This window comes from Falco naumanni, chromosome 3 (genome assembly GCF_017639655.2).
Source record: "Falco naumanni isolate bFalNau1 chromosome 3, bFalNau1.pat, whole genome shotgun sequence".
Lineage (NCBI taxonomy): Eukaryota > Metazoa > Chordata > Aves > Falconiformes > Falconidae > Falco > Falco naumanni.
This window is the reverse complement of record NC_054056.1, coordinates 16,168,332-16,180,008: the sequence shown is the minus strand read 5'-3', so window position 1 is coordinate 16,180,008 and position 11,677 is coordinate 16,168,332. Positions and strand designations below refer to the sequence as shown.

Sequence of the window (11,677 nt, the reverse complement as noted above, 5' to 3'; positions counted from 1 at the left end):
CCCCTGCAAGCAGGGCGCACCCCAGGGCAGGCAGCTGAGCAAGTGAAGGTGAAGGGGCTTCAGTCCCAGTGGGGCACACACTGCTCCCTGGGCAGCACCGGAGGACCGCACCCGGGCACTGGGCACTGGGACACCAGCCTCCCGGGCAGCACCGGAGCACCAGGTCCCCGGGCACCACCAGAGCTCCGTCCCCGGGCATCGGGACACCAGCCCTTCTCTGCGCTCCCAGGCGGCGCCAGGCGGTGGAGCGCTGCCCCGCCCCCCTGCCGGTGCGGGGGCGTGGCGAGGCGCTGTTCACCAATGGGACGCCTCGAGGGCGTGTCCCCCGCGGGGAGGCGTGGCGTGGCGAGGCGTGGCGGTGCCGCAGCGCCGTTGCGGGCGGGGCGCCGGTGCCGCCATGTCGGAGCGTGGGGCCGCGGGCCCGGGCCCGGCCGCCATCCAGGTCTCCAGGTACGGCCCCGCCGCGCCACCCGCTGCCGGGGGCCCGGGGGAGGGCAGGGGGGCTGGGGGTCCGCGGGCGGGCCCGGGCCGGCCTGCAACCGGGATGCTACCGGTGGTGCTACCTGCACTGCTGCCTGTGCTGCTGCCGGCACCGGTCACGCTGCCTGCACTGCCTGCGCCGGTCACGCTGTCTGCACCAGCATCGCTGCCTGCGCTGCTGACGCTGGTCGCACCTGGCACTGTGAAGCAGCGCTGTGCGCTCACTCCGGTGCCTGTGAGCTGTTAGGGCGGGCAGGGCATGCCCCGGTTTTCCTGCCTTTTGCAGCTCCCTGGCATGGCCGCCTTGCCAAAGTGCAGCTCGTCTCTGGGCCGGCACATGGTTGTTGCCCCATCGCCACCGTGCCTCACTTTCTCTCCTCCCGCTGATTATTTGCTGCTCCAGCAAAACCACTGTGGCTGCCAGGAAGCCAGGTCAAGGGGTGGCATGTGCCCGGCTCTGTCTGCCGCAGCGAGGTGGTGGTGACACACCATCCTAGCTGAGCAGCCAGCCGCACCCAGCAAAGGAGCAATGCCTCCTTCCACTCCCAGCTATAATTTGGGGCGGTTTCCACTGCCCCTCACAGGAAGCTGCATGCAGGCAGTGCCAGTGACGTTGCCGGCATCAGCGTGGTGAGATGGCCCAGCAGATCATCCGGTAGGGCAATAACGATACTTCCGAGTGGCTGCACTGGGACCCGGGCTGGGGGCATGGCAGGGGAGTGCGAGCTCCTTGTGTCTCTCCCCTCGCAGGATCATGAGGCCAGATGATGCCAATGTCGTGGGGAATGTCCATGGGGGAACCATCCTGAAGATGATTGAGGAGGCAGGAGCCATCATCAGCACCCGCCACTGCAACTCCCAGGCTGGGGTAAGTAGGCACCGGAGTGCCCACTGGGCTCTGGCTCAGTGACTCTCTGACCCCCGTGCCACACCTCAGGGGTCTTCTGGCAGCGGGAAGTCCCCTGGGACCACCAGTCATCCCTGGGGTCCTCTCCAGTTGTCCCACACACAGCGGAAATCCTTGCTGCTGTGTGCAAACCACTGGTGGCTCCAGCTGGTGCTTTTACGAGCAGAAATATTATTACACTGCTGTTAGTGTTTCAACTCCCGTGACAGGCGAGTCAGAGGCAGCCCCAGCATTGGTAACGGGTGGGGAAGGAAGCATGGCCACCAGCTGATAAGGTGGTAGTTGAAGTGCCGGAGCTGCACACAGCATGGGCCAGCCATGGGGAGCCACTGGCTGCGATCCTGCTTGGCATGGCTGTGGCTGCTACTCTTGCTGTCTCGCCGTCCCCAGGAGCCCTGTGTGGCCGCGCTGGCGCGGGTGGAGCGGACGGACTTCCTCTCCCCAGTGTGCATCGGTGAGGTGGCCAATGTCAGCGCTGAGATCACCTACACCTCCCGGCACTCTGTGGAGGTCCAGGTCAACGTCATGTCCGAAAACATTTTAACAGGTGGGCGGCTGCCGGCGGCTCTGTCCCAAAACTCCAGGAATAATCGTGATAAGCTGAGAGCTCGTGGCAGTGACTCCATCTTCCACCCACCGTTGCTGGTAGCATCGGGCAGAGGGGAGATCTTGCCTTTTTATTGAGATTGTTGGGGGTGGTGGGGAGGGTTGGCACTGGGAAGGGAAGCCAAGCAGGCTCCCTGGGGATTATGGCTCCATTGATCGCTTTTAGTGAAGAATGGAAATATCTGCTGTTAGCTCCTCCTGCCTAATTTGCTGCCTGTGGCTGCTTTTGGCCAGAAGAAGACCCTTTTCCTGCTGTTGCTGTGGCAACTGGCTCCGCTTGCTGGGATGCCTTCCCAAAAGCACATTGTCACATCTGCTCCAAGCCAAAGCTCAGCAGGGCAGGGGGCTGCCCAGTGCCGGTGACATTGCTAGTGTGCAGACAGCCCCAGACTGCGACAGCGCCAGTGGCAGTGAAGTGCTGCTGGTGCTGGCATGGTCACCCTTTGCCCCCTCTCCTCCAGGGGCGAAGAAGGTGACAAACAAGGCGACCCTGTGGTATGTGCCACTGTCCCTGAAGAATGTGAACAAGGTCCTTGAGGTTCCCCCCATCCAGGTAGGACAGCTTGCTTTGGTCTGAAAAATGAAAGCTCACCCTCTCCAGGAGAATGGCTCTAACCTAGCCCCGCTGGCATCCCTGGCTGTGCCGGTGGCTTTGCTGACCCTCTTCTTACCGGCCTTTCCTTTCAGTATGCGAGAAAGGAGCAGGAGGATGAGGGGAAGAAGCGATATGAGGAGCAAAAGCTGGATCGGCTGGAAACCAAGCAGAGAAACGGCGACATGATCTTCCCTGTCATCAACCCAGGTAATGTGGGCAGTGTGTGGCCTGTAGAAATGGCCCGGTGGTGCTGGGAGGCTGAACTAGTCCCCAAGGCAACTCCAGTCATCCGCAGGCACCTGTGGCTGTGAGCGTGCCCTCCAAAATACTGTGTTGGGGATGGGGATGGGATTTTGAAGCCACAGTGCATGAGCACAGGGGGAGCTGGGTGGGCACCTGTGATCCTCTGTTGGGGCTGGTGGGTGGGTTGCCCTTATCCAAAACACAGTTCTTGCTGCCACTCCTTGCATCCCTTGTGCAGTCCTGGGCAGCAGGAACTAGTTTTGCTCAGCATGGGGTGAACACAAGTGTCAGATGAGGATTTTTCACACTCTGCAGCTGCAGCCCCTCTCTGGAAGTCAGTTTTTATCAAGAAGTCATAGTCCGGTGTTTGAAGGGGAGGATGAGCTACAGGGAGGAACTGGGAGTCATGTTCTCACTGGGGGGTTGCTGGGGATCCTTTTCCTCCCAAAAGCATTGCCCCAGCTTCTGGAAGCACGATGGTGGTGCTGACAGAGAGCTGAAGGGGCAAGTGGCCAGTGGCTTCCAGGACTGGCCGTGGTCCTCAGGCAGAGACAGAGAGATGGCATGCGGGGATTGTTGGGCAGGGGGTGATACAGGATGAGAGTTGCTCAAATGCTTTTTTTCCCCTCTGTTCTCCCTGCTCACAGATAGGCAGACAAAAGGTAAGGCTCTGCGGGCACTACGTCTTCCCTGATGAGGTGATGCCAAGCGGTTGGGGGCTTGGTTGGTTTTTCTTGCACTAAGTGCCTTTAGCTTCTCTTGTTAGGTGGACAACCACCCCCAAGAGCAGTTTTCCTTTGCTGGCAATTGGAGGGTGCAGTTTCTGTCGTCTGGATTTAGTGGCAAGTCAGATGTTACCAGCATGTGCTAGGGCTGGGGGGGCTGGGTGCCGAGGCCATCGCGCCAAGGGGGAAGCATGGCTCTTGGGAGATGTCACTAAGTGGCAGGTTCAGGGAGATTCAGCTGCATCTAGTGGCCTGAGGATGGAAAGCATACAGCCGCGTGTCAGTTCCCTCCCTTTTGCTTTTGGGCTCTCTGAAAGCTTTAAAAGAAGAAATTAACTGAGCTGGAATAAAATTGATGGGTGGACATTAGAGGGAGGTGGCAGCCCATTAGACGGTGAATAGCCTCTGCTCTCAGGACTTTTCGGGGCCAATTTAAACACCGGTTTGAACATACTTCACCTTTGCATAAGGCAGCTCCATGCTTTCTTCCTTCAGACAGTTTAAGACAGGTGTGTACAGTGGCATATGGGTGCTGGCTGAGTAGCTCTGACCTCCACTTTGCTTTCTTCTTCTAACCAGAGCCACACACGGTTGGCTACAGCCAGTCCAGCCTGATCCACCTAGTGGGACCATCGGATTGCACGCTGCTGGGCTTCGTGCATGGAGGTGAGTCCTGCCTGCCCTGTTCAATGGCTGGGTTGGTTCTTCCCCAGAGCAGAAGCACCATTTGAGAGCAACTTGTGCATCATCTGGGTGTTTTTGGGAGGCAGGCTCTGCCTCTGAAGGCACACAGGCTCGTTTGCACCACCTGTAAGGTTCGACGTTGCTTTGGCTGAGACAAACGCTTTGTCTTTTTCTGTGCTTAAAAAAGGCCCTGAAAACTGACATACTCAAATTGTAAATCCTACAATTTTGTCATTTGTCTCTTAAATTGCAGATCTCTGATTATAAACACGTACATTATAAACATGTACAATGACTGCAAATTGCTGGAGTAATTTCCTCTTGGCTGGCAGTGCCCAGTGTCTGCCAGGCAGGCAGAGCAGGGCAAGGCGGATGCGTGTGGTGTGAGCCTGGGAAGAGGTGCATTCGCCAAGGGCTACACACCGCTATTTGTCTAATTGCATCCATAAGAAAAAGCAAAACAACATGGCTCAGAGCTGTTTCTGAGTGGGAGATCTGTGGGACTGATCTTGCCTTACAAGGCTGAGGTTTGCTTAGAGAAATTCAGGAGAGCCAGAGCTGGCCTCGGTCATAAGCCTGGGTCTGCGAGGATGTCACCCTGATGGTACTCTTGACAGGAGTCTTTGTGCTGGTACCAGGGGTTTCCTGCAGTTGAAATTCAGTCACTAGTCTGACTCCCTGGCGTACCTTTGGTTGTGCAAAGACATTACCGACCTACATGTGTTTTTTTTCCCAAATCCCTCTGTTTTACCTGAGACAGGACCCTCTGTTTCCCCTCCCCAGGTGTCACCATGAAGCTCATGGATGAGGTCGCTGGGATTGTGGCTGCTCGCCACTGCAAGACCAACATCGTCACTGCCTCAGTGGATGCCATCAACTTCCATGAGAAGATCAAAAAAGGTACCAGAGAGTGATGGCGGGCACTTCGCTCTCACACAGTGCCACATCCTGGCTCCCTTGGGTGCATGCTCAGGACACACAGGCAGGGCGATTTATTCCCTGTTAAACTAGTCCTTTGTCGATAAGCTCCACTTAAGACATGGCTTAAGCATGTAACATGTAGAACCCCTCGCTCCCTTCCTCTGAGCAGAAGCAGGGGCCATCAGCTTAACTGGCCCCTCTCCGCTTTGCAGGCAGTGTCATCACCATCTCAGGACGCATGACCTTCACGAGCAATAAATCCATGGAAATCGAAGTCTTTGTAGATGCTGACCCATTCGTGGATGAGCCTCGGGAGCGGTACCGTGCTGTCAGCGCCTTCTTCACCTACGTCTCCTTGAGCAAGGAGGGGAAGCCTCTTCCTGTCCCACAGTTGCTGGTAAGAGCTCTCCCAACCAGGCTGCCAGCCTGCTGGGCCAGCCCCACTCCTGCTCCTCCTGGGGCAGGCCCCAGGCCAGCTTTTTTGTCTAGGAAGTCCTCTTCCCTTGAATTATTCAGCAGAAAAAAATGAGCATGAATGAGCCTTTCCAGAGCAGGATTCAGGGTTGGGGTATTTTTTTATGTTTCTTCTGAAAATTGTTGATGTGTCAATTGGGCATTCTTTCCTTTCTCACAGCTGAGGACAGGCTGCATGCAAGCTCTGCTGCTTCCCCTCCTGGGGACACGCAGGAGAGGACCCTGAGCAGCAACAGAGGCCCTCTCATCCCTGTTCCTTGTGGCGTTCCACGCTGCAGCCTCCCTGACTATTTTTAGCTCTCCTGATCCTGGCAGGTCTTTGCTGACATGGCGCTGCTGACTGGGGGCTGTTTCTTTATTAATATTTTATCCTGTGCAGGTCTCCTCCTGCTCTGTGCAGGAGTACCTTACCTGTCAAAACATGTAGTTCACGGAGTCCAGGTTTTCCTTTAGTTTTCTTGTTTCTTGTAATGGGAGGCAACGTGCAGTGTGGGAGAGCTGTGATGCCCTGAGGCAGCTAACACCTCTGGCTTTGCTTTCTTTATGTCACCGGCAGACAGAGACAGAGGATGAGAAGCGGCGCTTCGAGGAAGGGAAGGGCAGGTACCTCCAGACGAAAGCCAAGCGGCAGGCGCAGATGCAGCAGGCTGCCCAGCAGTGATCCCAGCCTGTGCTGCCCCGTGCTCTTGCAGCCTTTGCCCGCCAAACGTCCAGGTTCCCGTTAGTGTCGTGTCCGGTCTGCGCCGGGCCTCGCGCCTTCGCCTGCCCCAGCCTGCCGCCGGAGCTGCCATGGCAGTGCTGTTGCTTCGCTGCTGATCGGTTTAGCGCCGTAGACCTTGTGCTGTAGGTGGCTTAAGCACCCTGCAAGGCTCCAGGAGCCTTCCCGGTTGCTCGCCATTTGCCTCTGGAGCCCCGTTTTCACAGTTTAATCTCGTAAGCGAAGCTTTCGCCCGTGCCGTATCAGGACAGAGGTGCGTGGCGGCACGAGGGACTTGTGAGGCCATGAGTCTTTGTGATGCTGTGTTAAAACTTGCCGGTATGTCCTACAACTGCACACCAAAGCTTACGTACGATACTTGTGACGAGAAACGTGCCCCTGTATCGTACTGAATGTCTCGGACTGTTTTTGTTGACACCTCTAGGTAGTTTCTCTGTGCACATCTAAGTTATTTAAGGAATCTTGTGGCATAAATAAAGTCTGTTGTTGTTGACCAAAATAAAATGGGTGTGGCTTTTTTTTTTTCAGTCTCGAGTAGCAGCAATTCCAAATGAATTGCGCTGCTTCCACCCTCCTGTTTTTCCGGCTCCTCCCAGGGTCCCTGAGCAGTGCAGCAGGCTCCCCACTTGTTTTTAGGAAAGCCTGCGTCCTTCAATGGGAATCCTGGGCTAGCTCCCGCAGTTTGGCAGCCAGCCTGTGCGGATCGCAGCCCCACAGTCCCCCTCGCGTCCCGGGACTGCGGCTGGGCCCCCCGCTGCTCCTCACGCTGGCCCGGCGGCCGGGTGTGAGCCGTGCCGGGCCGCGGGGCCGGGGCAGCACCACCGGGTTCCTCCGGTGCCCGCGGGGCACAGCACCGTTTCTCTCGGCCTCCCAGGCACGAGGCAGGTACCGGCGAGAGCCGCCGGGGCGGGGGCTGGACGGGTGTGAGGGGGCGGTGGCCCGAAGGCTTCAGCCCGGGCCGGGAGCGGCAGCTCGGAGGGTCTGCCCAGCGGGGTGTGACAGTTTATTACAGTAAACAACAATCAAGAGCAAAGAGGGCCCTGGGCCGGAGGCGACACCCGGAGCCGGGCGGACGCCGAGAGCTCCTCGGTCCTCCCCGCGGCGGACATTGCGCCTGCGCGAGACGGAGGGTCGCGAGAGTTGCGCCGCTCTCGGGGCTACTGCGCCTGCCTGGGACGGAACTCTCGCGAGAGCGGCAGCCCTCATGGGGATACTGCCCCTGCGCCGGGCGCAGCTCTCGCGAGAGCGGTGCGGCCGTTTCCCAGGCGACGCGGGCGGGGCGGGCGCCGCCATGATGGCGGCGGCGGCGATAGCGGCGGGTCCGCGGCGGGGGGTGGCTGGGCCGGGAGGCTCGTGCCAGTCTGGCCGCCTTCCTGCTGGGCGCCTCGGTGGCGGCGCTGCCGGTGGTGCTGGGCTCGCCCGCCGCGCTGCTGGCCGCCCCCGGCCTGCGCGGCCGCCTGGCGCTCGCCCTACACGTGGCGGGCGTTAACGCGGCGCTGCTGCTGCTCTACCCGCGGCCGCTCTACAAGGTGCGGGGGGGCGGCCCCGGAGCGGTGGGGTGGAAGGAGGCTCGCGGGGGGGGGGCGGGGCCGGGGGGCGACGGGGCGGCACCGTGCCCGTGCCGGGGTGACACGGGGCCCGTGGGGCGGCAGACGGGCGGGGAGGAGCAGCAGCAGCTCCTCTGTCTCCCCTTCCTCTGCCTGCAGATCGCTGTCCGGGCCTGCTTCCTGGGGTTTGCCTTCGGCTGTGGGCTGCTGCTTAGCACCGGCCGCTCTGCCTGGCGCCACTTTGGATGGTAAGGGAAGGGCTGGCAGGGCTCGGGGGAGCTGGGCGAGCATGATGACCCCCAGCCATGCCCAGCGTTTTTTTCCCTCCTGCCGCAGGTACATGTGCTCCCTCTCCCTCTTCCACTACTCGGAGTACTTAGTGACAGCCATCAACAACCCGCGCAGCCTTTCCTTGGACTCCTTTCTGCTCAACCACAGCTTCGAGTACAACCTGGCCGCCCTCTCCTCCTGGGTAGAGTTCACGCTGGAGAAGCTCCTCTTCCCAGGTTGGCCACCCTGCCCTTCCCAGCTGCCCACCCTTCTGCCTGCTGTCCCCTGGGTCTGCCTGGCTGCACGTGGCTTGCCCACAGACCACCCGCCTGGTAGAAAAGCACTGATGATCCCTGCTTAGCTGACCCATGCCGGCAGTGGAGGAGGGCTTTGACATGGCCTTAATCTCTCTGTGCTCAAAGCCTCTTGGTTTCAGGCTCGGGGGGAGCGCCCCCCTCGCTGTGACACGCTGGGCTGTCTTTGCTATGTAGCAGGTCTTCAGCCCTGTTCTGCCTGCCTCTTTCAAGCTGCTTTGTTGGTACAAAGAGTGACGCTTCAGTTACATCTGGGTGTCGTCTTTTGACCTGGAATAAAATCAAATCAGCAGAAACTGTTGCTGTTTGCCCAGTCTGGGCTGCTTCCTTTTTTTGGGAGAGGAGAGATTTTCTCCTTCCCCCCTTCATAATACAGGATGGGCTGCAGAGCTCCCAGTGTCTGGCCTGAGCACATCGCCTTGGCTGTACTTTATGACAGCTTTGCGCCATAAAGCTGGGCTCCCCTTAGGGCACTCCGCCACAAGGACCTACAGACTTTGCGTCGGGTGATACAGTGGCAAGGAACACTATTTTTATTTGTTCCGGTGGTGGGACGGTGATGCATGGAACGCTGGCTGTGTTTTACTAGTTGTCATGCTTTGAGATTTGTGGAGTGGGAAGCCCACCCGCTGCCCCAATCCCCTGGTGTCTCCCCGCACGTGATATGTGGAAACCTGTTGTGACCCGTCCTTATTCACTTGCAGAGCTGAAGCAGATCACCTGGCTGAGTACTGTAGGGTTATTGATGGTGATCTTTGGGGACTGTCTGAGGAAAGCGGCCATGCTCACAGCTGGTTCCAACTTCAACCATATTGTTCAGAATGAAAAATCGGATACTCATACTTTGGTGACAAGTGGAGTGTATGGGTGGTTCCGGCACCCGTCTTACGTGGGATGGTTTTACTGGAGTATTGGAACACAGGTACCGTATACAATGTGCTCAGATACTTTCATCTTATAATCCAGGTCTTTCTTAATTCTACCCAATGTCTGTAATGGGATGCAAATCACTGGCGGTCAGTGGCAGTGGTGGCCTAAGCGTGGGTTTTGGTACCTCCCACTGCATGTGGAGCATCGAGAAACCCTGAGTGCTCTGCCCCCAGCCCATGAATTTGGGAAGACCCCATTGGCTTAATTTTTTATATGGAATAAGCAGGGGTGGCAGGGCTCGGGTTTGAGCCAGAATGCCCTGGGAGGCTCAGAGTACGATCTACTGCTAGCCTAAAGCTGGTGTCCAGTTTCCTTGCATCCCTATGGCCAAAAAGCCTTCCATAAGCAGTCAGGACTTGACCTCGCTCCTGCCAAATACCAGTCCTGTGCTGGATGGCAAAGCAAACTCCCTCTAAGAGCACCCAGGGCCCCAGCCAGAGGGTAAACCTGGGGGCAGCTGCAGTCAGGCTGTAACACAGCACTGCCTTAGTTGCACTTTTCTTGTGGTTAGCACTTGTGATTATTTTTCTGGAGGGAGACCACATGTGGAGCTGTGTGGCCACGCATGGGCTCTCTAGTGCTGGGGTGCTGCTCTTAGCCAGGGTGGTAGGAGCTGGCAGCTGCCTGCAGGCCGCTTTCTTCATAAGCACTGATTTCTTCCGCAGATTGAAATTCCACAAAAGGTGCTGGGATTTTTTCTTTTCTTTGGAGAGTGTTTGGATGTCATGGCAAAGTTATTGAAGGGCGATGAGCATGTGGGGCTGGGGGGCAGCCTCAGTTTCTGTGAGAGGTGAGGGGACGCTAACAGTTGGTGTCTGTTCACAGGTGTTACTCTGCAATCCCATCTGCATGGTGGGCTATGCACTGGCATCCTGGCGCTTCTTCAGGGAGCGGATCGAGGAGGAGGAGATCACACTTATTCACTTCTTTGGAGAAGAGTACTTGGAGTACAAAAGGAAGGTGCCATCGGGTCTCCCTTTTATTAAAGGAGTCAAAGTGGAACTGTAGCACGGGCAAAAACCAGACTGGCCAAGTGAACGCCCAGCTCCAGGCACCACAGGGTGAGGGATGATGTGTGGCAGTGGCACCGGGAGTAGCCCGTTGATAGTTCCCAGCCGCCTGGGAGCAGCTGGCAAAGGGCTGCGGAGCTGCCCAGCCTGCCAGGTCACTAGCAGATCAGAAGCTCATTCGTCCTCCTCGAGATAAGTCCTTCGTTGCACATTCAGGGATCTTGCAGATAACTTAGCCTGTAGCGACCCTAAAGAGAATCGAACCTTTCTGCCTGCAGCAGCTGAGTTCTACTGAAACGCAGTGCAGCGCCAATTGGTTCTCTCCCAGGCATTAATGTGCACGGGGAGGTTTCGTTTCTTCCACTTGCCTCATGCTGCTGGATTGCAAGCGCCTCCGAAACGCAGCAGGAGGGTGAGCCCACTCCCTCCTCCCTCAGCCGCTGCTGCTGTGAGTTCGGGAGTCACAGTTTCAGCTGCCGCCTTCCCGAGCCTCCCCGCCACCTCCAGTTCCCTCTTCCCGCTTCCAAATCGCGCTGCTTCCTATCCTGCCAGGCTGCCTCCATCCTGCAGAGATCCCAGGATTTTGGGTTGGGAAAGAGCCGCAGCTGCCAGGCTTGCCAAGGGCTTTAGCGCTTGAGATCCTTGCCTGCTTTTTTGGGCAAAAGCTGGGATGTCAGTGTGACTAGGAGGTGCTTCTAGGGAAATTCTCCAAACAGGGACAAAGGTTTGGCTAGCTAACGCTATTTTAAACGTTGCCATTTTGGAAATGGTTCCTATGCGAGCTTTGTGGTATAACTTATTCTGTCGTTATATACCAAAGAGGTTCACTGTTTTCTTGAGTTTTACATTATTCTTCCTAGCTGGAATGGAAATGAGTTGCTTGTCAGTTCACGCTTTGGGCCAGTGGTGTTCCTTGGTAACGTGCTGTAGTACGGCTCAGGAAAGGGGGCACTGGTGGAAATTGCTTTGGTTTTAATTTTTTTTATAAAAAAATGAGAAAAAATATTGCTGATCTGTCTGGTGGTTATTTGGAGATCTATTGAGGTACCGGTGACATCACTGAAACTGGAATCCTTACTTTTGTAAGTCCCAGTGGGTTTTTGGAACAGTCCAGTGTGGTGCTGAAGCACAACCGTAACTCACAGCAACTTGCAGGGCTGTACAGCCGCAGGGATGGGGCATATTCTCCATCGTCCTCACTTAACTGACACAGAGTCCTTCCTCCACCGGCTTTGCTTTGTCTTGCAGAGTGC

General features: G+C 57.3%; 2 protein-coding genes across 4 annotated transcripts; both read left to right on the top strand.

Moving 5' to 3' along the window:
- The first annotated feature begins 340 nt into the window (after nt 1–340).
- ACOT7 (acyl-CoA thioesterase 7) lies at nt 341–6,857 on the top strand. Of its 3 annotated transcripts, none has more exons than XM_040588260.1 (10): nt 341–450; nt 1,231–1,348; nt 1,778–1,934; nt 2,455–2,546; nt 2,681–2,795; nt 3,479–3,493; nt 4,136–4,222; nt 5,024–5,140; nt 5,374–5,558; nt 6,192–6,857. In XM_040588260.1, the coding sequence occupies exons 1-10, from the start codon at nt 398–400 to the stop codon at nt 6,294–6,296; spliced, it is 1,044 nt and encodes a 347-aa protein (XP_040444194.1). In that variant the 5' UTR covers nt 341–397; the 3' UTR covers nt 6,297–6,857. The 3 variants fall into 3 exon arrangements, with proteins under 3 accessions (XP_040444194.1, XP_040444195.1, XP_040444196.1); XM_040588262.1 differs by lacking the exon at nt 341–450 and adding an exon at nt 1,058–1,135; XM_040588261.1 differs by lacking the exon at nt 3,479–3,493.
- Nucleotides 6,674–11,429, top strand: ICMT (isoprenylcysteine carboxyl methyltransferase). Its single transcript, XM_040585696.1, has 6 exons — nt 6,674–6,733; nt 7,667–7,882; nt 8,060–8,148; nt 8,237–8,406; nt 9,189–9,406; nt 10,240–11,429. The coding sequence occupies exons 1-6, from the start codon at nt 6,674–6,676 to the stop codon at nt 10,420–10,422; spliced, it is 936 nt and encodes a 311-aa protein (XP_040441630.1). The 3' UTR covers nt 10,423–11,429.
- The last annotated feature ends 248 nt before the right edge of the window (nt 11,430–11,677 follow it).

Coding starts and splice junctions, on each gene's coding strand:
- ACOT7 (XM_040588260.1), top strand. CDS start 398: ATGTCGGAGCGTGGGGCCGCGGGCCCGGGCCCGGCCGCCATCCAGGTC. Junction 1,935..2,454: donor GTCCGAAAACATTTTAACAG/GTGGGCGGCTGC, acceptor CCTCTCCTCCAG/GGGCGAAGAAGGTGACAAAC. Junction 5,559..6,191: donor TTCCTGTCCCACAGTTGCTG/GTAAGAGCTCTC, acceptor TGTCACCGGCAG/ACAGAGACAGAGGATGAGAA.
- ICMT (XM_040585696.1), top strand. CDS start 6,674: ATGTCCTACAACTGCACACCAAAGCTTACGTACGATACTTGTGACGAG. Junction 6,734..7,666: donor GTGACGAGAAACGTGCCCCT/GTATCGTACTGA, acceptor CGGCGGCGATAG/CGGCGGGTCCGCGGCGGGGG. Junction 8,407..9,188: donor GGAGAAGCTCCTCTTCCCAG/GTTGGCCACCCT, acceptor ATTCACTTGCAG/AGCTGAAGCAGATCACCTGG.